The 25,496-nt window shown below is 41.3% G+C and overlaps 1 protein-coding gene across 1 annotated transcript; it reads right to left on the bottom strand.

The window, feature by feature from the left end:
• Positions 1-262: 262 nt before the first annotated feature.
• On the bottom strand, positions 263-24,655 carry TNFSF11 (TNF superfamily member 11). Its single transcript, XM_074572934.1, has 5 exons — positions 24,434-24,655; positions 16,358-16,525; positions 9,692-9,737; positions 9,511-9,609; positions 263-2,379 (listed from the first exon to the last, which is right to left on the bottom strand). Exons 1-5 carry the CDS (start codon positions 24,653-24,655, stop codon positions 1,958-1,960), a joined length of 957 nt encoding a protein of 318 aa, XP_074429035.1. The 3' UTR covers positions 263-1,957.
• Positions 24,656-25,496: the final 841 nt, after the last annotated feature.

Below are 25,496 nucleotides of genomic sequence, written 5' to 3'. Positions count from 1 at the left end.
TTTTGTAAGAAAACAATATTAACATTAAAAAGAAATGTTTATTATACAGTATAAAATAATTGCTTGAATTCAACTCAGTTCCTTATATAAAAAAAAAGCCTGAGGATTTGTATAAAGCCTCAATTCTTACAGATTTGATTTTTTCGCCTTCTGTGATTCCTACCACATTCAAGAGCGAGTTTTCCCCACATCATCCTTAGAGCACCCGGACGAACACTCCTCAAACCTCCCTCATTCCCCAACAAGTTGCTGTTCCCTGCCCAGATATGCTCTAGACATCACCCATCCCTTCGATGTCCCCCATACCCACTCTCAGATTCCATCCACCTACCTCTGTTGGCCAAGCAACTCTACAAGCGACAACACGTGTTGCAGCTAGCTCAGAGTCTCCCCGTATTAATTTGTTGGCTAATTATGAACAGTGGCCAGCCACTGACAAATAATGTATAATGACTGAGTTGTTCTCAGCTCTCTGTTCTCATAAAACCTGTAAGAATATCTCAACGCTGACGTTCATGTGCCAAATCTGGCAGAAACATGCAGTTTTCAAAGCTCGAAGGGGAGAGGACAGGCAATGCAATGACATAAGCTTCACTTTTTCAGAAAACTAAGCTAAAAAAGTCATTACTCAATTGCAGAATTTACAACTTGCAGGATTTTGTTGTAGGAAAATACGCCTGTTCGGTAACTATAAATACCCCTAATGCATTTCTGTGGCTTATTACATATTAATTTCTGATTTACTTATTTTTAGGTAATGCCAACTTTGTAATGTCAACGACCCTCCAGGTTTGAAAGGCACCCAGTGACCAGCATTCTGGTGTAATTAATTATTCATTACGTTGGTGTGATTTTCCCCCCTCCCAATAATACTGACAAGTTTAACAGAAATCTATTAAGTTAAAAAGAACAAAGATATATATATTACATTTGCTAATTGCAAACAACCTCTTTTAGCTGCAATTTTTCCCATTGGGATTAAAAAGTGCACCAGTTTAACATGTCTGTACATTAAAAACAGTTTAAAACATTAAATATACAAACAGCAAGAGATTTTAAATATTTTGTATCAAATACTATAGGACAATATAATTTACATTTTTTTTAAACACAAAACATTACACCTGAAATATAACTTTAGATATTACAGAATATAAAAATACATACTTTTTGTCTAAAAAATGTCTTTGCAGGTTCTGGCACGACGTAATACTTTAAAGGCACACCGTATTTTGGCAGTCTATATTTGCAATTAACTGTGCAACAATAATAGAAAAGACCTGTAATTAACCTTTTAGAACTGCAAGGCCAGATGATCTCCCTTCTTCCTGGAATAGCCCTTTTAATCAGGTAAAAACTTAAATTGAACCGTTTTGGTGTTTCTGCAACTCATTTCTGCCACGGCCTGAGCTCTCCAACCCTAATCCAGCAAAGCTAGAAGAGGCTTAATTAAGCATGTGAAAAGCCACATCAAATGCAATGGGATTAGTCACACTTTCACAATCTTTGCTGTCTCAGGGTCAGAATGCTCAACCCCAAGCAAAACTGAGCCCTACGTGCAAGTTGGGAGCCAAGTTGTGTCTTGCCCTATGTTTGCGCCAAAACTAGTAGGAGTAGCACAGGTTAAAAGTCAGGGCAGAGTCTGGAAACAGAAGTTCAATAATATTAATTTCTCTGATTTGAACTACACCAATGTTAAAGTCATAATGACTCTACTGAAGGCAGCGGAGACATACTAAGTAAAACTGCTATAGGACTAAATCAGGAGAACTATGCAATTTTGCCCTTCTGGGCATTTGTGGGACTCCCGCTGGAGTCAGCACTGGGCAAAAGTGTGTCTTTAGAGATATATGGCTTATACAGATGCAATTGGGTTGCAAAAGGTTTTCAGTTCTGTCTTCAAGTTGTTTCTAAGCCACTAAAAACCCAAACAATTTTCAGCACACTAAAAAAAGATTCAGTCTAAATCCCTCACTTTAAACGCCCCAAAATAAGTTGCTTCTTGTGATGAATCCAGTAGCAATGGGTTTGATACCTGGATACTTATCATTTCACCAGATTTTAATTTAAAAAACCCTCCTACATTGACAGAATAAAAATGAAATTCTGAATTCCCTGACCAGTATTTGGTGCTTCCTCCCTTCATCAACACATCAGAGCGCCTTATTTTAAGGTTTGTCTTAATCATATATACCATCAGCTGAAGCCCTCTTTTAGTCAGGTTTCCTGAAGTTTCGTGATGTCTAAAACATATGTTGGCATAAAGGTAGTAAAATCCATCTTGATTAACAATTAGTTTTCCATCATTGAATGTCATATTTGACAAGTTTGCCTGGCCCTTGTCATGATGCCAGGATGTGAGGTTCACTTTGCGTGTTCCTGAAGAGGGGAGAAAAAAAAAATAATTATTTATAAACATTTAACAAATGTGCTACATAGATATGCTAAAGGGAATATTAGACAATTATGATAAAAATTTGTAAGAAATTTCCTTTTTAATCCTGTACTGCCATATTTATAACTGCCCTCCCACCAGAACATCTGCTGGACCATGGTACAAAACACCCGCTTGGCCAATAATTTGATTACGCTAAGCAATCATGCAACAAGCTCTGTATAGAAATTGCCTTCCAACTAAAACTTTACTCAAGAGACAAATACTTGAGAAGAATTTGAAACAAAAAATTACTAATGAAAAAACAGCAAATCTTGTTACCTGTCTTTAACCTGTGTTTGCAAAAAATAACTAAAAATCTGAAAACAAGTTAAACTGATGATACCCTAAAGAGAAAGCTTATGAAGCCTTCCCATATTTAATGTTCTTGTGACTGTAGTGGTACAAAGGTAAACGTAGTTTCATTTAAGAACACAAAAAAAATTGGGGGGGGTGAAAATCAGTACAATTGTGTTACCTTTAGTACTACAAAATAAGTTGTCTAGACTTTAGACAGCACTTCAAGAAACCTTTGTACACAAAAACAATTTTTAGACTTAACCCAGTGCCTGCATATGTCAGAATAAGGCTCCACAATCTGTTTTAGTCACATCCTAGATATCTAGGATAGTGGCCCACACCACAATCCTAATTGTTTATTAATTGTACAAATACTAATAGCTGGGCAATTATACTTGTTTGGAAGGTAAACTCAGATTCTTTGTCTAATATCTAGAGGAAAGTCTTTAAAAAGCTTTAGGAAGACAGATGTGACTCTGGACACATTGCTCTTTCCTTTTCTTATTTATGTATCTTAAGTTTCAAACTGGAAACAATGAGCTAATATTCCACGTTCGGAGGAGAACAGTCCCCTTCCAATTGTCTTAAAATGGAGATCCACAAATTCGGAAAGAAAATTAAGATAATATTCTGTCTCTCCATAGAGCTTCAGGCATGTTGGAATCAAAATACATGTACAACAGTTACCAGGTCTCCCTACCAAAATGACAGATTAATAGAATTCACATGTGTAACTAAGCATTACTGAATTCCTTCTAACAGGTACGCCTTTTCAGCTCTGCCTGCATGATGGTGGCCTGGTAAACAGGAAGCTGTCCCTTATCTGTTAAAATGACTGAATGCTCTGTGAAGAGAACGAAAAAGAGCTGAGAGACTGGAGATGTTTTGATTAGTTTTTCATCTCAGCACTGTCATTGAAATCTGACCACATATGCAGGTACAAATGTCCCCCAGGAACTCTGTAGTTCTGTAGTAGCCACTTTGTATCACCTCTTGGAGGTTTCAAGCTGGTCAAATCTCAGATGTCATTTCACACAGATCCTGGATATTAGGAAAATGTTCTTTGGACATTAGGAAAACGTTCTTCATTAAGAGGGTGGTCGGTCACTGGAACAGGCTCCCCGGGGAAGCGGTCATGACACTTCTCAGAGTTCAAGGAACATATGGACAATGTTCTTAGTCATATGGTTTAGTTTTAGGCAGTCCTGCGAGGAGCAGGCAGTTGGACTCAATGATCCTTTTGGGTCCCTTCCAACTCAAGATATTTATGATTCTACTATGGAGGCTGCACTAAGAGGTGGCCTGGCAGGAGGTCAGGTAGGCAATGAGAGAAAGCACTTGAGTCTTCCTTCCAAACCTGGGCACATTTGACACACCAGTTTGGTTTTGGTGGCACAGTGTTAAGAAGCAGCCTGCAACACCAGCCCCAATAGCATTGCTACTACAGCACATGTATTATGTAGAGGTTTATCACAATATTTTCTGTTGAGGAGCATGCCCTGCAGCATACATCCCATGGTTCCTTCCACCTCTCCAGCTTTCTGACCATCCCATTATAGCACCCACCTCATCTCATAGCCTCTGTCTGCAAAAACAGAGGAACAGGCCATGGCATGCGGCAGGGCACAGTGCCCCCTCCTCCAAGCACGTATTGAGGCATGCCCCAGAACCACCAGTACTCACAAGTGTGTTGGGGAAAAGCCCCAGGTATATTTGATCAGTTAAAAAGATGCCTCCTGGATTTGTTTGTGCAGAAAGACGTGAGGGGAAGCAGGGACAGGGGAATTTGAGAGCTATGAGTCTTCCCTAACTGGCAAGTGCAAGCATCTTCCGCATGCGACAGGAATACTTTAATAGTATTCCAGAACAAAAAGCTTCTGGCGTTCTTCCACAAAGACTTGAGCAAAGCACAGGCTGTCAGAGGCAGATCATAAATAGTTGCTCCCCTATGGCTCCAGAAGAGCCAGGTAGAAATTATACAAACAAAAACATACCGAGAAGCCATCCTCTGTGCAGTGCCTCAGAAAAAAAACCTTCTGAAAACCATCAATTAATTGGAAATGACACTAAGATCTTACGTCTCTTATCTTGTAATTATTCACCTGCAAGAGATGCTGAGATAGGGGTACCACAGTACATCTCTGAAGCACTGGGGATAGCTGAGGAAGTTGTAGAACTTCTTGTGCACAGTGCCGTCTGCCAGAAATACTGCCCCAAGGAGCATGGACTACCTTCAAGATGAGGAGGATAGGCAAGAAATCACTGCTTGGATCGGAGAAGCAGCACATCAGAGATATGGGACAGGAATGTATACATATGACAGAACAGAAAGGCATACTGGCATGCTGTGACTGACTGGTGGCACACTGGGTAGATGCTAGGCAGATTTTATTTACCTGGCAAGTAAATTTTTTAGTTGCTACTTGATTAAGACTGGCAATTTTGAAGAAATCCTTAGTGGGAATGCAGAAGGGGGAAGCGAGAAAATAGGTGCCACAGTTGCTTGTAATTGAGATGCTGAGAGGGGCTCTGAGTGAAGTTTGGCCACGCTGTTTCGGGGTTGAGGGCAATATGCATCATCCATCCATGGTCAGGCGGAGGGACAGGCCAAGAGACGATGGAAGATGATCGTATCTGTTTTGAGCAGGGGATTTGCCTAGATAACTTCTGCAAGTCCCTTCCAACTTAATACAATCATAGCATTATAATTTAAGGGAGGCAGATGGGCATTTTGCCAGAGCTTCAGAAGAGGCACGCCACAAGCCAGCAGCACAGCACAAAGATGCATTGGTAGGAGTTATGCCATGCAACTAATGGAAGGAGTGAGCAGGCTCCCAGCACTTCTGGAGGTAATACACCCAAATTTGGGGACACCAAAACAACCAGTATCTCATAACACAGGCAGAGGAGAAAACTGGAGCAGACAAGTGCCAAATCAGCTGTCCATATATCAGAAAACTCTGAAACATAACACAGGCCATGGGAAAGTCAGAAATGCTGCAAAATAGGATCTTCTGTGATAAAATTTATTATGGAGCCATAAAAAAATAGCACAAGGTAAGTCACGTTGACAGAGAAGGAAGAAGTCAGAGAGATAATGAGCAAGATAACCTTCCAGACACGGTAAAAATCATTAACTAAAAAAAGTGAAGATAATACACAGTTTTTCTAGTAACTGAAGACAAATCAAAACAATGTCTTGGGTATTCGTGAGCGTGAACTAAGACAAAGAGAAATGAGTTTCAATAAAATGAATGAGTAAGAAAGAAGATGATGGGAGGGGAACAGGGGAGAAAGTAGCCCTGTGTTGATAATTTGTTTGCATTCTAGTAGCTTTCAGGTATAAATAAAACCTGAGGGAAGGACCAAAGCACTGTTTGCTCTGAAAAACTGTTTTGGAGGCAAAGGGCAGCTAAGCCCAACCTGCAGCTGTAAATAGCTCAGAATACTACAGCGTTTCCTTAGACAGATAAAGGTATCAATTCACATCCCAAATGATATACTTAACATTGAAATTTATCTCTGTTTGTGATTTTCGCCTTTAAACTCTAATTTCTGTAATCAATTTATAAATGAAAATTCACTGTTTTCATTTAAAACCTAGGTAGCATTTATAGTGAGCTCTGGTAAAAAGCAACCAGCAAGCATCCAGCTTTAACCTAAGGCAGCAAACCTAAAAAATACACACAGCAAGCCAAACCACTATGGCTTCTGCAGCCAAATGATGGGTGGGGACACCAAGATCTGGGAACGGATATTTTTTCCCCTCCCTTGCACTCCCCTCAGCTGCAAAACTCCACTTGGGGCTTGATATTATTGTGAACCAGGTAAAAGGAAAATGTTCCCTCACAACATACTGCTCAGTGACCCTTTGTGAAGGGTGTTCAGCGGCAAACTACTTAAAATAAAATCCTGTTTGACAATAATGAAGATTGTTGAGGTTTTTTTTCCTGACATTATCTATTTTGGGTCAGAGTGATGACAGTAGAGAACCTTAAAATACTAAGACCAGATCTGTCCAGACTCGTGAATGGCATAAAACAGTTTAGTAGTATTTCAGACACACACGGTAAGGAATCAGGGTAAGAAAACAGAAATTGCCACTTGCAGTCAGAGGAAACAGGATGGTGACCCTCAAGCAAATTCTTTGTCCTTTATGCCTGTCATTAACCTCTATGCCACACAGCCAATTGGGTACTGCCTCATACCAGCGAGCATGCCACTAAAGTGCCTCACAACCAGTAGGTTCAGGGTCCCAGCTATCCATAACGATGCAGCCCCTCACTGCTGCAGTGCCCACAAGGACCGCAGAGACTGTGCTCGTGATTAACATCCTGGCAATGCTCTTCCAAAGGAGGCAGAAGCCATATGTGCCAGATCAGGAGGGAGTACATCCAACTCATCACACTGGTAAGGGGATGGTCTGCTCCAAGGAGAAACAAAGCAGCTTGTTTTCACAGCCACTGTATTTCTAAGAGTTCTGGCAGCCTGTGCTATTAAAAAAAAAAAAAGTGAAGAGAGCAAGCAAGAGCTATGCCTCCCTTGCCATTACGCACAGATGTGCTACTTCACTTCCTAGAAGGTTAATGCAGTGATGCACAACAATAAAAATTATCAGCTGCTAGCCCTGATAAAAATACAGTTTACAGCAACATCCAGGTAGACAGCAAATAAAGTCCCCACAGGAAAAGGTAGATTTCATGAAGTGTGACGCTGACACACTCCACTTCTGTAGATATAAGTGATCTGTCTCTATGATTAGCAAATTAATTGAATCTTTACAAAAATAAAATGCTTAGAGAAGTTTACTGATACTGCATCTTCTACTATTGACCTATGTCAAAAGCTAAAATCTGACTGAAATAGAAGCTTGTCAGGAGGCATTTGAGCTAATAAGAAAGCTTGTAGAAGTTCTGACTGCTATCTGACAAGCTGTTTAAGCTCTCTGCTTACAAAGCTCTGGATCTTGGCAATGCCAATGCACTTGAAGGGAGAAAGAATCCTACCCCTCCAGGCAAGAAGCTAACTCCTTGTGTACGAAAGTTCTTTGTCTTTAAATAGAGCAAGAGCAAGGTATTACTATGCAGGCTGCTGAAATCTCAGATTTCAAGCCTCAAGACAGCATTCCCTTTTGGTTTGGTTATATAAAACAGAAAAGCAATGCACATAGATTAATTAACAAGGAGTTCAGCACTGCAGAAGGTATACATCTTCAGAGGAAGAAGACAGTGGTGATCAATGCCCCCTCCTATCTTGAGATCCTCTGCCCAATAGCTTCAGAATAAACTCTGGTTTACTTCTCTACCACACCACTGATGATTGTTGCGTTGAGAATACAGAGAGAAAAATCTCAACTGACAGTGCCCCAGGGCTAAAAAGGAAACACTACTAAGATATCTTAAAATTGCAGCAATGAATCTTTTCCTCTGGAGACTGTTCTAAGACAGGCTCATGTCTTGTTTCCTCCTATTGTACTAGTGAGGTTATTCCCAAAGCCACCCAAAGATACCTGTGGGTAGAGAATAAGAGCTCTGGCAAGATAAAAGAATGGACCCTCTTACCACAGGGGCAGATAAAAGCCACAGGAACATTCGTCCCCCCCGACTCAATAGTTCAGAAACATAGTGCATCCAAGTCAACACACCGACCAGAAACCCTGTTGCTCAGAGTACAATGCTAAGATCTTTGATCTTCCTACTACTACACTAGATGGATGCAGACAGACCCTTGTGAAGTTTTAGTATGCCTGAACCTCAAGAAGGCCCTGGGAGTCTTGATGTGAAAAAGTCTATACCTACAACATAATAATGAATGGAATATGACAAAACCTTTTCAACATGCCATTAGCAGAAGGAAACACTTGCTATAAATTCAACCTTATGCTATGACAGTGCAATGTACCCACAGAGGGCAGGGAACTAGCAGGCTAGTTAGAATAACGACATTGGGACTGCAGTTCTAGGTTTTCAACACCTCAAAATGAAAAATGCGCTGCCTTTATGGCAAGTTCTTACACTGATGGGCACATGACATGCATGTGAATTGTGTATTCACGTGAGATTCTCAGCTTCCAGATCCACCCTGAAGACAAATGCTGCGTCACCCAGTACAGAGTACATTCAGTACCCAGTACACTTCAGCACACAAAAGGAGTGTTGCAGTGTTGCTTTGAAGGGCTGAGGAGGTGGACATAAGACATTCTTGAATTTTACAACAGAAAACAACAGATCTCTTCATCTGACAACAGAATATAAAAATCTTAGACTCAATGGAAGGAAAACATCTTCCAACCTGCCAGATCTGGATTCTGGCCAATCTTTATGCTGGTATATCCCTCTATGTATGTGTATATGTATGCATATATCTGTGTGTATACCTACAGCTGATGTCCAGGGTGAGTGAAGAACACCAGACGGGCCCTACTAGCCTACGAAAATAAACTTCAGAGGAGAGCATTCAACGCATGTCTTCATTCCCCACCTGAAGACAGCAGAAAGAGGCAGGCCAAGCCCTCAGACCTTGATCATGAAAACTGGGCATTTGAAATGGAGGCCATTAAGCACATAACAGACTGATGTAAGATACCCGAGGGAAAAGGGCAGCTATCCTCCTGTTAACATTAACCCTGCTGCCTCTGAAATCCTTTAACACACCCAATTTGTTTTCATTATCAAAAGCCATTTCCGAAACCCAGTCTGTTGCTGGTATTGTTGAACTATTTTCATGTATTTCACTGTTTAATCACATTGGAAGTATTCACTTAAAACTGAACTTACCAGATGGAATATTCTTATCATCAATAATGAGATGGGCAAAAGGCTGCTTCTCAGGTTTACTTCTCTTGTACAGATCCATTCCTAATGCCTCCATTGCAGCTAGAGATAAAAGAATTGCATTACCTCAGAAAATCAAGTTTAGTAGAACTAAAGTATTTCTTACTCATAAAACAGCACCTACCTTTTTCTGGTCTTGGTGGCGTTCTTCCCATGACACGCTGGACTTCCTAAAATGAGAAAGAGGCATTGCTTTGATGCTGTCTTTGTTTTGTAGTATTGTGTATTGCAGGTAGTTATGATGGTGTGTATCACTACACTATTTATTGAAGTAGTAGTGACAGGACATTTATAACCTTTCCTACTTAATGCACTTGGAATATTTCTCCAAGTACAATGGAACAATCATTGCTAATAATGCATCACATAAAACAACGGAGTTTATGAACTGATTTAATTACTTGGGGTCAAAAGGTAACAGAAGAGGCAGTTCTACACAGGGACTAGTGTGCAATCACACTAACAGCTAAGGAAAGCTAAGCTCTGAATTTCATTTGTGATGAAGTAAATGAAAACCTCACACTTGACCACTAACAGGGAAGGTTGCAAGACTACAAAGCTTTATAATCAAGGTTCATTTCCAACAAGGTATGCAGGAACTGAAGGACTAAGCATCTTCTACATCTGTACTGGGCCAGAGGGACTGGGTGCCAGAGTCTGGAAGTATGCATTCTTCAAAACTGCAGATGAATTTTAACACGAATGAGACCCATGTTACACAAAACCAAGAACAGCACAAGTAACAGACATCAGGCACCACAAAAAGCCTTGCTTTTAATAATCCACACCTGTTTTCCTCTTGAGAAAAGACAGAAACAGCAGTTTAAAAAAAAAAATTAAGTAGTCTGTTCTTGTTGCAAGCCTAGACTGAGTCTTGGTAATATTAGATTCAGTCCTCAGTTCCGTCCCCTGTTTCCCCCATGACTCTCTTCATCTTTGCTTTCTAAAAAACACAGGTAATATTCTACTTGCTATTCAGAATACCTTATACCATGGAGCCATCAAGAAGATGTTCAGTAAAAGGAAACATTTCGTTGAAGATAGCAAATCATATCTCATCTTTGAAACCTAAGGGTGGTCCTTTGTTTTGTTTTCATAGAATTGCCTAGGTTGGAAGGGACCTTTTCAGATCATCTAGTCCAACCATCATCCTAACTCTGACAAAAACCATCACTAAAATATATCTCTAAGCACTGTGTCACACATATTGCTGTTCATCTGATTCAATATGCAACACGCCTCAGATTTGGCCAGATCAGCAATTTTCCCACTGTGCTCTCAATCATTGTGGTGCTTTAGAATTTGAAATCCTGCTTTGAAAACACCTGAAGTCCTGCTTTTACGTAATTTTGCAGCCACAGTGAAAACTAACGCCTTAGCCAGTGTATATATTACTCTCACTTTCCCCTTTCAGTAGGTGTTTAAAGGTTAAACCAAAATGAAAAGCCACAGCAGTATGGAAGTTGTAGTATGACTATCAAAGTGTAATACTTCAGCAGAGATATGCTGATTTTGTAGATAAGAATCATTAAGATACTTTCTGCTGTAGAGACAAGAAAAGCAGAAGAATAGCAACTTCAAAAGCAGCAAAACTCATGCCCACCTGCCCCATTTGCATTCACTTCCCCTCTCTGATCTTCATACTTCAATGTCAGTTCTAGGAGCATGAAAATGAAGCTCAATTCTAGGAGCTGCACGCCAGCATCAGCCTCTAGCCACACTTGAGCTCTTTAACTTCATCAGAAGTAGGGAGACAACAAAAAATTGCGAGTTCTAGATACTGAGAAAAGTGACAAAAGGCTCTGAAGAGGACATAAAGTAAAAGAGATTGGGAAGGGGATCACATTCTCAGAGATTACTGTGCCACACTTTCTCCCAACCCTTTCCCTCGAAAGAGGAGACTCCTTTGTTTTCTTGTTTTCTTAATGGAAACTTCTCAGATGTGCAGCCTGCTTTAATATCCTTTCCTTCTGGGGGATGTGATAATGCATTTGCATGGAGAGCCTGCTGGGGCTGGGCAGATCCAAAGAGAGCTATGTACATTTTAGTCTCCTATTATCTGAACTAAAAAAATCTCATGGTTGGTAACTGCACAGCCCTTGAAGTCCCTGAACTGGCCAGTCGCTGTTCTCCTCTTAAACTACATTATTTTTTTTTCTTAGGAGTATAGGGTTCTGCTTTTGCACATTTCCAAAGATGCTCTAGCTTGAGCAGCTGGGTACCTCACCTTCTGAGATCTAGCAGCCTGACTCAGCTCATCTTTCATCCGGAAAGGCTCATGAAAGGCAGTCTGAGCTGCTTTCTTTCTAACTGTTGGTGGTGCTGTTCATCTGCAAGATCACCACTTGGTAGGCAGAACAGCTACCCAGGAAGACTTGGGTCCACAACTCTCCTTGTCCTGAAGGTGTTGAGCCTACTTTCCTGTTTCCTAGGAGCATTTCTCTCTGACAGAAACACTCTCCTGTACTCCTCTTGAAGCTATGTTACTATGCAATTAGGAAGGCGAATGCCATTACAACAAAAGGGAGATTATAAGCGTGAGCCCAACACTGACACGCTGAAAAGAGCTGGAGACTGGCTCATGTTCATTGGCTCTTCTGTGTGCTTGTCACTGGATTAAAGTGGCTAGCCTGCAGCCAAAAAACAGAAATCATCTATCAGCCAAGTTCTCCAAACACTGGACTACTGTCAAGTTCTTTACTTGATTCTGACCAGCCCCACAAAATTTTGACATTCCTTTCTGTTCTGTTGCCCAGACTTCCAAAAGGAAGCTGAAACACATGAACTAGTCCATAGAAAACAGAAACGGAGCTGTGGGTTTCCTCCTGAAGGATATGTAGTTCAACACTTCTCTTGATTTTTTTTTTACTTCATGTTTCTATGGTTCCAAGGTGCTGATACACAACCTACCTTAGAAAAGGATTTTAGCATGTACTTCTGACCCTGAAGGATTCAAGGACCACATTTTTCAGTGGATGTCTGAAGATATCCAGATGTCTAAAGACGGCCTTCTAGTGGGATTATAAAAATCCCCTCGTATCCTTACTGCAAGGAATTAAGAGCTAGGATTTTACAAATCTTTAAAGTATCAACTGCATTCTTTATCACCTGAATGTCTTTAGGCATCTCATACCTAATCACAACGTACACTACCATTAAGACAGCAGAAACAGATCAACAGAACTTGTCACTAAGACACTGCTATAGTGGCATGAGAACTGCTGACAAAATATTACCAGTGACTTCTCTTAACAACTTCCACCCACAGAACCATGTGTGCTACCAAGCTGTTGAGTAATTTTTACAAAACTGCACATAAAAATCACACCACTCTGTCAGTCTCATGATAAGCTGCACCTCTACACCTTTGCATCATTTTCTCACTGCCCACCAAGTCAATTCTGCTGGCCAGCTTCCCACATTCCAACCTCCTTCATACAGTTACTGTTTAAACAACAGACAAGCAGCTAGTCACAAAAGTGAAAAATGTGTCTTCCTTCATTGAAAAAAAAATTTAGAGGCCATTAGGAAGCTGCAAAACTTTAACATTTATAAAGCTAAAATCATGCTTTAAGTGCCTGAAATTTGGGAACTGCTCTTTCCTCATCCACAGCAGGCTGCAGGTTTTAACCGTTAGCATCTCAGCATCTGCAAAACAAAAACAATTCTTGCTCTTCAAGTTATGTCCAATGTTGAGGATGCAGAGACAAGGCTACATTTGAACACATGACATTTGTGAATGTTTTTTTTCTCTTTTGGCTTTTATAATATCTCAGTATCTACTTTGAGCATCTCTAAGCGGCCTATTGAGACCAATCAGAAGAAAACCCCTCCAGACATTCATGTATTGCTTCAGCTTTGATCTTTAAGCTCCTTTATGCAGTTGTTTCTTCTGCTACCTGAGTGCTTTAAGTCCAGCTAATACCAGGAAGAAGTATCTGATTATCTTGCCGGAAATTCAGCAATTTGAAGAATGCTAATCAGGAAGGAAGTGAAATAGAACGTACATGAACCAATATTCATCAGAAGATAGTTTAGAGATCAGCACTACAACCTCTATCCAAATGAGCAGTCTATTGCCTGCAGAAAAACAAAAAAGGCATGTAAGGTTGTAGGATGGAAACTGAAATTTTAACAACTTACAGCAATCACTCATGAAACCTTGACTTTGTCCGTAATTATGTGCACTTTAAATGTCTGCTAAGTATATGGATCTCCTTATAAGTGCTGCCCTGGAGGTGTAGCAAAGTACTCTGTTGCCATGTGGGAGACTGGTTTACGCCTGAACTCCCCAAGCTGCTAGAAGCTGGGAGTTTTGCCAAGAAAGTTACTTATGAATTGACCCAAGGTATGTTTGCCATCCTTTCTACTTCAGGCTCATAACAGACTTCCTAAGAACTGTGGTTAGTGCATCTGGACTGCCAAAAGGTTTTTAGGGTTACATGCAAAAAAAAATAAATTAAGCAAACAGACAGGCTAGGGAAGTATATCATTTGACTCCTTTAAAGTTAATATGCAATATGAGTAAGCTGCTCCCTAAGCAGTATTTTTATCCTGGAACATGTTAAGGAATTCACCATTAGATTTTGGTTAAAAGAAAGCTTTAATTATTATTTTTTCAGGAGACAAATGTTTCTAGACCTGACCTTGCAGCCCTACTACACTGGTTTTGACACGAGCACTTTCATTTTCGACATCAATCCCTGCTTTAGATTTAAGCACTAGGTCTACAGGTGTGCAAAGAAAACAAACGAGAACCAGCGCAGTAAGCTAAAAGCTGTAACCAGACCATAAACCTGAGCAAAAGCAAGTTGTCTATTTTCATTTCCTGAACAGCTTGAATTGCAAAAGACAAAAATATTGAAAAAAAAAATCACAAAACTTAAATGGTATTTTTAAGTGTTCCGTTTCAGTTACTTAACATGCTGCCAGTTCAAATAAGGATACTGGTTCTTAAAACACACACAGGTTAGATTCTCCTTCAGGAAAGTGAAGAAAGCACAGACAATAGGAAACCTATTTCAAGTCACCTTAGCTGTATTGCCACACATGAAGGACAAGCACAACTGGAGTAAGATTCAGCTGCAACCCTACCCTTCATTGTAGCAGAGCAAATGAAAGGCAGACCTTACAGAACATGATAAAGTATAATTTTGCTTTAACACTGTTTCCTTCACTTCTCTGATATACCAAAAAGATGCAAATGTAGGCCTAGGCAAGCATTTTCCTGTTTTTTCTCAGTGTCATCAACATATGATGACAAAGCATGTACAACACTGACCCAGCTGCTTAATTCATTCTGTTGCATTCAAAGGAAATTCAGAGTCTGATTGCTTTGGCAACTTAAATTTTATTGTTCTCAGACTAATGGTTCATCAGCAAAAAAAAGTTATCCCTACTCACTACTTATCTTGGCCACGGACATTGCAGCATTTAACCTCCATCCAGAATGGCAGGATATGCAGCCTCAACTAAAGCAAATGCCTCTGTTGAGTAACCATCAGCAAATGACCAGAATACAGGGTTTCCCATTCACTTACTGTAACAAGCTCCTTCCTCTGTCATGGGAGCTGCATGAACCAGCAGTCTAGTACCAGCAAAAAGAATAGAGAAGTAGGCATAGTGTAAGACAGTCTATAAAATGCTGGAAGATAGAACTAATCCTACAGACCCGACTTTTTTTGTCCTTAAGCTTTTCAAGGAGATGGCTAGCAAAAGGGATAAGACAAACTCCTAGCTTTCTTTGGTTTTGTTCACAAAAAGATATGTCACTTAGGGTACTCCATTAAAAGCAAGCATTAGCAGAATTAAAGTACCATATAATTAACTCAAGTACAATTCACTCTGTAAAGTGTACATGAGTTCAGCTCAAATCTAATGTAGTATCCTGTATGAAAAATTGACAATGTTATGGAGATAAGAAGTAGTAGTAATGGATCTGGTAAGCCAGGAAAACCAAATACCATAGCACATTCAGCTTTTAAACAGACCATAATTAGCACTAAACACTATCATGAACAAAGAGATCAAAGGCAGTAAGTGCAGTAAGAGGCGATTGTGACAATTATTCAGCTCGCCTAGGCTTCTTCATTAGGGCTGACTTCTTTAGCTGACTACTTAAGTAATTTGTATTTGGAAACAAGCTGTCATTCTCAGCTGCTGGGCAAAGACTGCCTGGTTATTGTGCTATGGCAAAATAGCTCTTCTGCTGGTGTGGGAATGGTCTGCAAGAACAGAGAACTGGCAAAGTGAGCTAAAAAAGAAAAAGAAGATACCATCCCTCAATTATGGGTTGCAGAAGAGTAAGAAACAAGAGCAAATGTTATCTCCTACTTTTTTCAGGCAATATTTTGCTTGTTGATGATATTGACTTGGAAGAATCTCTGTCAGAAACAGAGTCAGGAAGATTGCTTTGGAAATAATGTGGAACCGTCCTTTCTTATGAACATCCAAAGTGTTGGCAAACCTATACAAATATTAGGATGAAACAACTAACTTTCAGACCCATCCAAATGCCAGAATGGCCAATCAACTAACTGCAATCGTAGTTTTATCAGTGCAACTTTAAGTCCTCCTTGCTTAAAAAAAAAAAAGTGTTTCAATACAGAATTATTTAACCACTATCAGGTTCATGAGCAAACACAGTATGATCTTGGATGCAACTTCACATATTACTTGAACACCAGAAAATATTTTCTAGAACTTACCTCTGAATACAGATTTTGGAAAAATTGTTCTAAGTTCAACAGTAGCATAAAATAAAGGAACACACAGTCTATCTGCTACTTACCTTCTGCACAGCTCTTTGGAGACCCTGTTTCATGCTTCTACATGATTCTGGAATTAACTTCACTTCTTGATTTTCAAAGGATGTATCATGCAAATCTGTATTTTCTTGATGTCCAAAAAGTGTTCTGACACAGTGTGCGTGTTCTTTTGAAATTCTAGTAGGGTCCATCTGAAACAAAAATATAAGCATGACAACAGTTTTAAGTTTCTGTCCAAGAGACATTAAGAGCATTTAAATCAGGGAGAATTTTCAGCCATCTAAAAGTCTGGGACCTAGCTAAGTTTATTACCTAAACTTTCATTGTAAACAATTCAGAGAGAAAGAGTTCCCCACATGGAGCTTTATTTCATCCAACAAGCGCGACAGATAGCAGAATGAATTATCTTTTGGAGCTGCCCAGTTTATTAGCTTAGACTGGATATCTGACTTTCAAAAGTTAAAGATAAATCCCACTTTTACAGTAAAATCAATAATCATGAATTTCATTTTTTTGACCACTCAGCACAAAAATCACAATTATTTTAGCAGGCAACATACACAGCAATCCTATCATAAAAAACATAGTTTGCAGGATGACACAAAAATGCCAAGTAGAAAAACGTGGGGAAAGTACGTACAACACCTAGCACATCATTTTCAAGAGGAGAAACAGAAGAACAGAAGGTAGTTATCACCAAAGCTATCTTGTAGGCAAGAGATATTGCTGCATTAAAGTCACCACGTAGAACAGAATGACCAAATTCAGAAAAATATAAACATAAAACTGTACTAAAAAATTCCTCAGCCTCAATGGGACAAAGATTGGTAAATCTAGAATATCTGCAAGATATTTTTAGCAATCAGTCTTTGTGATTGAATCAAATATCCTTTTAAACTGTAAATTTAGAATACTCTTGAATTCAATCAGTTCGATAAATTGGAAAGATACTCCAAAGATTAGGACTGTCACATGGCAGAGTTTGATTGCATAAACATTATTTAACCATTTCACTCTCTCTCCCCACACTCCATATACTTTACACTCAAGAGATACTAACCACTATCTTTCAGACATGGCCTAAGACTCTCAGCAATAGCTCTCAACTGGTATTTATTCTGCTTTTATTTCAGGCTTGAAGAAAGGTTTGTGCACTCAAAACCTTGTCTAAGTCCTCTATCTGTATCAACTGGTCTAATAAAGAACATTTACTTCAAGGAAGGAACAATTTTATCTGAGAATTACAAAAGGTAATATATTATTTGTAATCTTGATGAGGGAATGCTGAGACATTATGGACAGTGCCTGACCTGTGTTAAATTTCCTTTAACATAGCACTGAACAAAATAGATCATCAAAAGAAGTTTTGCAGAATACAAAACATGCAGAGTGAATGAAACATGTTATATCATTTGTTCACATGAACTTAAATTCAACTTCCTAACCCCAAAAAAAGAACAAAGTTAACTTAAAAGCCTAGGGTTAGGACCACAGAGGTGAATTTAAGTCTACACCAGCCAGGCAGCCATCCAACAGGCACACACTGCAGAGAAACATTTGTTGCACAGATGGCAACACAAAATGCTGCCTCATCCATCACCATCCTTCTGCTGAAGTCTCCAGAGGAGAGCTGTTTCCCTGATTCATTCAGATCAACATCAGCCCTTATAACCTGGTTTAGCTGTCTCAGCTACCCCTGCAGATCTGGAACAAAACAGGTCAGAAAAGGTTCACCCGAAGATCAGAGGATGCCACAGCTTTGAGCAAAGGGGTAGAGATGAGTTACAGAATGGCTTGGAGGCAGTAACATCTTCCTGGGGTGGCCTGACACAGCTGAATCCAAAAGAGAATCTGTGTATAGCCATTACAGCTCCATGAATTAAGCACTAAAAACTACACTAATGACTTCTGAAGTCAGCTAGTGCTGTGCAGCCCCATTAACTGCTTAAGCTGATCTAAACCAGCACCTCTGTGCTCTTACCTCCTTCACCACAAAATTTTATTCCTGGTTCTCAATCTCCTCTTCCAAATCAATAACCTGTGAGGAATTTTTGCTGGTCTAATTTCCTGAAAGATTAGCACCCTGAAACCAACTCACTTCAGGTATCAGACAAGCATCAGAACCTGTAGAGGCACAGGAATGAAAGAGCACAAAGGCACCACAAGGTTTAACAACTGTAAAACTGCACCCTAAAAGCGTCTCTCCCAATATGTTCCACTACTATTCAGAATGCAGAAATTCAACTGTAAACTGAAAGAAAAAAAAATTAAGCACAAATTGTTTACCAACAGCTGCAAAAAGGTAGTTAATACAGAATAACCTGGGTTGGAAGGTACCTCTGGAGGTCTCTAGTCCAGCCCCCTGCTTGAGGCAGGGCCAACTTGTAACTTAGGTCAGGTTGGTCAGGGCCTCGTCTAGACAAGCTTTCTGGCATTTCCATTGATGGAGTCTTTCAACCTCTCTGGGCAAATTGTTAACCACTTGCATTCTAATTTAACCTTAAGATACCAGTATCTTAAGGGGGCCTACAAGAAAGCTGGTGAGGGACTTTTTAGGATGTCGGGTAATGGTAGGACTAGAGGGAATGGATTAAAACTAGAGATGGGACGATTCAGACTGGATGTTAGGAAGAAATTCTTTACCATGAGGGTGGTGAGACACTGGAACAGGTTGCCCAGAGCCCTGTGGAAGCCCCATCTCTGGAAGTGTTCAAGGCCAGGCTGGATGGGGCTTTGAGCAGCCTGATCTAGTGGGAGATGTCCCTGCCCATGGCAGGGGGGTTGGAACTAGATGATCTTTAAGGTCCCTTCCAACCCTAACAATTCTATGATTTTGTAAAAACATCGATCTTGATGTTCGGCTACAGTTCTTGCTGCCATTTATGATTGCGCCTCTTGTTTTTGCTGGGTGCTTCTGAAAAACCTGACTCCATCTTTAGGTGATTAGCTTCCCTCACCTTAGCCCATTCTTCTTTAGGTTCAAAGAATACAGTTCTTCATTTCTGATTCAGTATGGTCCCTACAGTATGGTCACACTGGACTACTGCTGGACTCCCTCCAGTTTGTTGCTATACCTCTGGTACTGAGGGACCCAAAACAGGATTCATTATCCCAGATGTAGCCTCTTCTGTTGGGATCATTAGAGACCTGAGGGAATTAGAATCTTCAACAGGTTCTGGATGTCTCTTCCCCCCTCCACACACACCACACGTTAGAAGACAGACAGCCATAGCAAATAACTGCCAGTAGATGCTCATTTTTATCAGTAATACTACTAGTGAGAGACTATTACCCCAGTTTTGGATTTATTTAAACACATCCTCTGAAAAGTAGACAAGAAAACCGGATTTCACAGCACAAAGGTCACAAAATTTGTAAAGGCCTGAGCATCCAGCATGACAAGTCACAGGTAGTGTAGACTTAGAGCTATCACCCATCAGCAATCAGTCAACCGTGTCACACAACACTGCGCTAGAACAGTAACAGCAGGTTGTACAGAAGCACTTACTCGGATTATAGTTTATCTGCTGAAGGCTTAAGACAGAAAACCAACATCTCTGCACCCACAGCTAAAAGATTGAAGGCTCAATGGAAACACAGTAACTGATAGCTCCAGCAACTTAAAGCTATGCAGCGGGTTCTGACAATCTGCAAGTCTCTCGAGATTTAGTGTTTGATAAGGTGCAGCTCTGATCTTGGGACTAGCTAACCTGCCTGATTGCCCTTACCTTTTTCAAAGAACACCTAGTCTTCACCACATTTAACCATGGAAATTAGCTCACTTGTCTGAAAAGGCATTCTCAGAAATCCTGTATCTTTTATCTTTACAAAGAGCATGTACTGAACTGCCGTGGCTGTAAACAGGTATTACCAAGCACTGAGACCAAAACTGTAGGCAAGAAGTGACGCACAGAAAAACTTTCAAGTTTGCATGTTTTGAGAAGAACTTCTAAAGAGACAGATGAAATACTAGGATGGTCTACAGGAATCAAACTTGCAAGGCACTGAAGGTGAGTCTTTGAAAAAACAGACATTCAGCATCAAGTCCTAAATATTTAATACCTGAAAGAAACATCAAGATGCAACCAAAAACATCGGAGAAAGCTTTATAACACATTAAGTAAGCTAAATACCCTAGAGAAATTAACCTATTTAAATAGAGGAGTGTCTAGCTTATGTTTCTTATGTTACTGTTGTATATACATGCATCATGTCTGACCTTGGAATCAGATCAAATCTTTCAGTACCCCTTAATTTTCAGCATCATCCATCATTTAGCTGCATCGCTGGACTCCTTTCACCTATATTAGGGCAGCCAAAATGAACTCCAACATTGTGGGTGAGACCAGATGAACTCACAGAATTAAGAACCGATTTTTTGATGTTAAAAAGATTCATTTTGATTTTAAAAATATAATACATTCCAGCCAGCTTTGCCTATTAAATGTTGCCTCATTTATGAAATGTTACAGTATCATGTTCTGTATTTACTCCTTACAATAAGTGTTTACCATTTACACGTGTACTTATTTTTCAAACGTAAACCAACTTCCAGATTATCAAATATCACTTTGCATCCCACGATCTTTCTTAACCACCAAGAAGGGCTTCTTCCAGGCTTCCAAAAAGTGCTAATGACCCCAGCAGGCTGTTTTCTGTTAGCCACTGCTCTAACATGCTCGCAAAACTTTAGATGAAGTCTGAAAGGTGATTGTTTAAAAACATACCTTCATTAAAGCCAGAGTTCCACAGATGCATGAAATGACAATAAAGAAAATCTGTTGTCCATGTCCTGAATTAACCAAGGGTGAATTCTTCAGTGTGGTAGGATACTTCACATTTCTATAGATTATTTTTTTTCTTTTAATGGGAAAAACAGTTAAGCTCAGATTCTGGGTTAAACTATGGGAGTTAGACATCCAGCCCTCACATCGGGGATTAAGCACTTTCAAGCTTGTTCCACTGCCCTGCAGTTCAGTCAACGTTAACCTAAATTCTTACTCTTTTATGATCTAAGTACATTAAGAAAATGGGCCAGAAATATAAGTTTAAAAGCAAAGCTTTTGGAGACTATACCTTAGCATTTATCAGTGAAAGTTAAATACTTCATTTGCTCACTTTGTGCTGTGCAAGAGTCTTTATCATGTGATGATCTCCAGCTGCTTCAAGTATCTAAATTTTCATGGCATTTTCACTGATCATGAGCAAATATTCCTCACGAAGTGTAAGCAAAATAAACACTTACACCAATACATTTTGTAAGTGTTTAATTTCTTGGATTCAGTACATTGCACATGATGGTCCAAAAAGAAAAGCTAGAAGATCTTAATGTTTTTACATTTCAGAACACTATTACCAGAATATTGGTAAAATTAAATTCTTAGCTTTTCCTTTCTTTTTAGATATACCAGCTCATTGTCTCATTTGCATGGCACTGCATTATTTCTTGGCCACAAACATGTGTTTACCCGTGAAAATCTAGTGTCAGTCTTAGTTATGTGTCTTGTGAAATTCTAAATGCTCAAGCCACAAAATAAACAAAACTAAGGAAAAACCAAAACCTCAACTATTGTCTCAGCTCTTATTGTGTCATGATCCAGCCCAAACAATTTTATGCAAATACAGATAAAATGTGTATGGTAAAACTGAGTCAGAGTTTACTCAGCCTCTTAGGTAGACTTTTAAAGAGCTTGTAAAACATATAATTTCTTGATATCAACCTATACAGTCAAATCTTGCTAATTCACATTTAGTTAATTCACCAACCAAACAATTTCAATCTTTTTCTGCACAGCTTCTACTGTGAACTTCTCATTATTTTAACAAAATACACCACAATATTTAATCTCCATTATTAAAGTACAAATTCAGATAGCTGAAATTTGTACTGAAAAGTGCAAATTGAGATAGCTTAATACAACTAAATTTCACAGCAATCATTTCAAGAGAAAGAGGTCAGATCATATCCCATATAAATAAAACAAATCGTAAGACTTAAGACTTAACTTCTGCGGGACCTACTATATTTTCCATCTATCTTATTTCACAATAAGAAATTGGTGAACAAATATGGATAACCATATCTTATTATTTTGAATTATGTACTTACTTCAAAAGTATACTTATTATTCTATTTTTCAGTGATCTCAAATAAGACATTTTCTCCATTAGAAATTTTTCATGCAATGACTTCAGTCAAGTCTACATCTAGCTACATCATCTCTGTTAGATGTTTCGGAAGTTCAAGTTTATAAAGGACACCATCCAACAGCATTACTCCAGATCTACAGAATAAGAAACTGGCAAGAGAATTAAGCTCCTAAATGCAGAATTACACCCGGACTATGTAATTTTTTAAATCAAGGAAGCAGAAGAAAAACAGTCATTATGGTAAGAAAGCTCTTTTTACCCTTTGTTAGGCTTGTGTGAGGCACTGACATGAACGTACCAGAAAGAGTCCTTAATAAGGGGGGTGTAAAGAGAATGGAAAAACAGGGTTTTCAAAAAGTATACTTTTATTAGTTGTTTTGATTGCAATGGTTCTCTTGCCTACTGATCAATGTATAGCTATGCATTTCTAGGAGATATGTTTTGACAAAGATGTGTTTTCAAGTACATGCAGATCTGGAGTGAAAAACATTTCTATGCCACAAGCTGAAGTAGGCATTAATTTATTTCACTGTCAAGCAAACAAGTAGCTTTAGGCTACTTTATAATGAGTCCCAGAAATTAAATGTCACTTTTCTGAAGCATACAGGATATGATTAACTAAGTACTATATTGCTGTTCCATTTTATTTTTGTAAAAATGGCAAACACAAAGCAATCATTGTTAAGAAAACACAAATTGGTCTGCATAATAAATGATCAGCAGCACTACTGCATATTTGATAGTCATTCATCTATTTAAGTGGGTATACATTTGTGCAACATCTGGTTTCGGAGTGCACTGTGCTAAGAAATCCAGTCTGCTACATCAAGATCAAGGGCATCTACCTAGAAAGTAAACCGAAAGAAACAGGTTTCCACTCCCCACTGACTTCAAACGAAAAGCACGCACAACAGAAGTACCACTTCCATGAAGGCCGTGAGACCTGTATTAACAGAGCTAATTAGCATACAACCAAAAAGCCAATCAGAAAGATAACACCTTAGCCCCGAGAAGCAACCAGCCGGCAGCCCCCCACTTCCTCTGAGAGGGCTCAGCCCCGCTGGGGTAAGAGAGGCAACAACGACTGAATCCAGCCAGACGAGACGTTTCCAAGAAGCGGGCTCTTCTTCTCTCTGAAAGCCTAACCGCGCATCACCTCATCTTCCCCCAACAGCGACAGATACCTCCCCTGTGCTCCTTTCTGCGCGCACCCCTGCCTCTTCTGAAGCATCCCCGTGGCCAGCTTGTGGCCTGGCGGACAAGGGATGAAGGTTCTCTCTCAGAAACCATCTCCTGAGCTACAAGCGGCACCACCGGCCGGTGCCCACTAAGGCATGGACACTGCTCCACAGGGCCCCTGTGCAGCCTGAAGGACAAAGGATCCCAAGGGGTGTTGTGTGGTGGTGCTTCCCCCCCCCACTTCAAGGCATTTCTCTCCCTGGTGAAACACTTACGACAGCTGAAGACCTCAGCCACGTCAAACCGCTCTCTGGTGAGTGACTTGAAAGCCAATCATTAAAAAACAAAGCCTCTCAAAACTTCACGTGAAGGATCATCAAGCTGCTTCATGAGTCTGACCTCGCTGAGAAACCCCCCATAGTCACCATTAGGCCACAGCACCACCCAGACCACCTCAGGCCAAGCAGCTCCAGCAACCAGGGGGTAGCGCGGGCCGGGCAGTGCCCCTGCAACCCACCAGCCCGACCCCTTCTCAAACCTGGGCCAACTTCAGAGCCAGAAAAAGCTGCTCTCTGCCCTATTTTTTTGTTGCTATTCATCCCCTCAATCCCACCGACGCGAGGACGGTCCAAAAGGTGCGAAGCGGCCGCTCCCGCCCTGCCCCAGCCGCTCCCTCACGGCGCGGCGCCCGACGCCAAAGGCGGGAAAGGGACCGGACCGACCCCCCCACACTTCACTCTCACCCCGCCGCCTCCGGAGCCGCCGCTTACCTGAGCTCGGAAGTAGAGGAAGAGGGCGACGCTGCAGACTACCTGCCCCAGCCCCAGGAGGACGAGGGCGGCGAGGAGGGAGCGGGAGGCGGGCGGCGGGTGCGGGTGGGCCGGCAGCGGCGGTGGTGGCGGCGGCGGCGGGGTGCTGTCGTGGGCGGCGCCGCTGCCCAGCTCCTCCGAGCCCCGCAAGTACTTGGTGTAGTCTCGGCTGGCGCGCCGCATGGCGCCGCGGGCAGCTCCGCACCGCTCGGACGGCTCCACAAAGGGGCTCGGCGGAGCTCCCCAACCTCGGCAAACAACCACGCCACCCCGGCCGGGCACCTCTTTATAAACTGGGCGGCCAATCAGCCCCAGGCGGCGTGCCTCTGCTCCCCACCCCTCCTCCCCGCCGCCCCACACAACACCACCGCCCCCTCCTCGTCTCCCCTCCCCGAGCAGAGACCTGCCCCCGCCGGCCCGGAGGGTCGGGTTGGGTCGGGTCGGGCCCGCCCCTGCCCCCGGAGCCCCGGCCTCCAGCGGCGGGACGGTCGCCCGGCGATGGCGGTCAGCGCTGCTCCTCCTCCTCCTCCTCCTCCTCCTCTTCGCCTCCCATCCACCATGAGGGAACAAAAGTACAGGCGGCCCCGCCACGGCCGGCTCCTGCCGCCCCGCCGCCCCCTTGCCCCTTCCTCGCCCCGGCTCGGGTCTGTGATCCACCCTGCAGCTGAGGCCTCTCAGCCCCTGGTCGTGTCTGGAGGGGCATTTTCCCAAAAATCCCGGGGTACCTGGAAGGGGCACAGCCCTCCTGGTCACCCCCTGGCACCTTTGGTCCAGAGGCCTGGCAAGCCCTCCATGCCTGAACTCCCTTCCTCGGGCCAGGCTAAAATGAGCACAAATGATGCTGACTTGCGCTGCCCGAAACAGGACACGTAATTCAGAGTCTTGTGAAAGGACTAGGGTAAAGAAACAGCAGAAAGCTGTGCTGGCAACTGGCTCCTGCTGAAACCAGACCAGAGCCTCCCCATCTCCCCTCACCCAGGTGGTCTCCTACAGAGGCATTTCCAAACGCTTGGTTAGGAGCAAC

Source organism: Larus michahellis, chromosome 1, assembly GCF_964199755.1.
Source record: "Larus michahellis chromosome 1, bLarMic1.1, whole genome shotgun sequence".
In the NCBI taxonomy this organism is placed as follows: domain Eukaryota; kingdom Metazoa; phylum Chordata; class Aves; order Charadriiformes; family Laridae; genus Larus; species Larus michahellis.
The sequence above is the reverse complement of the archived record's forward strand: the minus strand, read 5'-3'. Positions and strand labels throughout refer to the sequence as shown.

Bases quoted from the DNA above. Each gene is read 5' to 3' on its own strand.
- TNFSF11 (XM_074572934.1), bottom strand. From the start codon at position 24,655: ATGCGGCGCGCCAGCCGAGACTACACCAAGTACTTGCGGGGCTCGGAG. The intron at 16,526-24,433 runs GTAAGCGGCGGC...TTTTTGTTTCAG, and splicing joins TCCTCTACTTCCGAGCTCAG to ATGGACCCTACTAGAATTTC. The intron at 2,380-9,510 runs GTAAGTTCAGTT...TCCCCTCTTCAG, and splicing joins TGATAAGAATATTCCATCTG to GAACACGCAAAGTGAACCTC.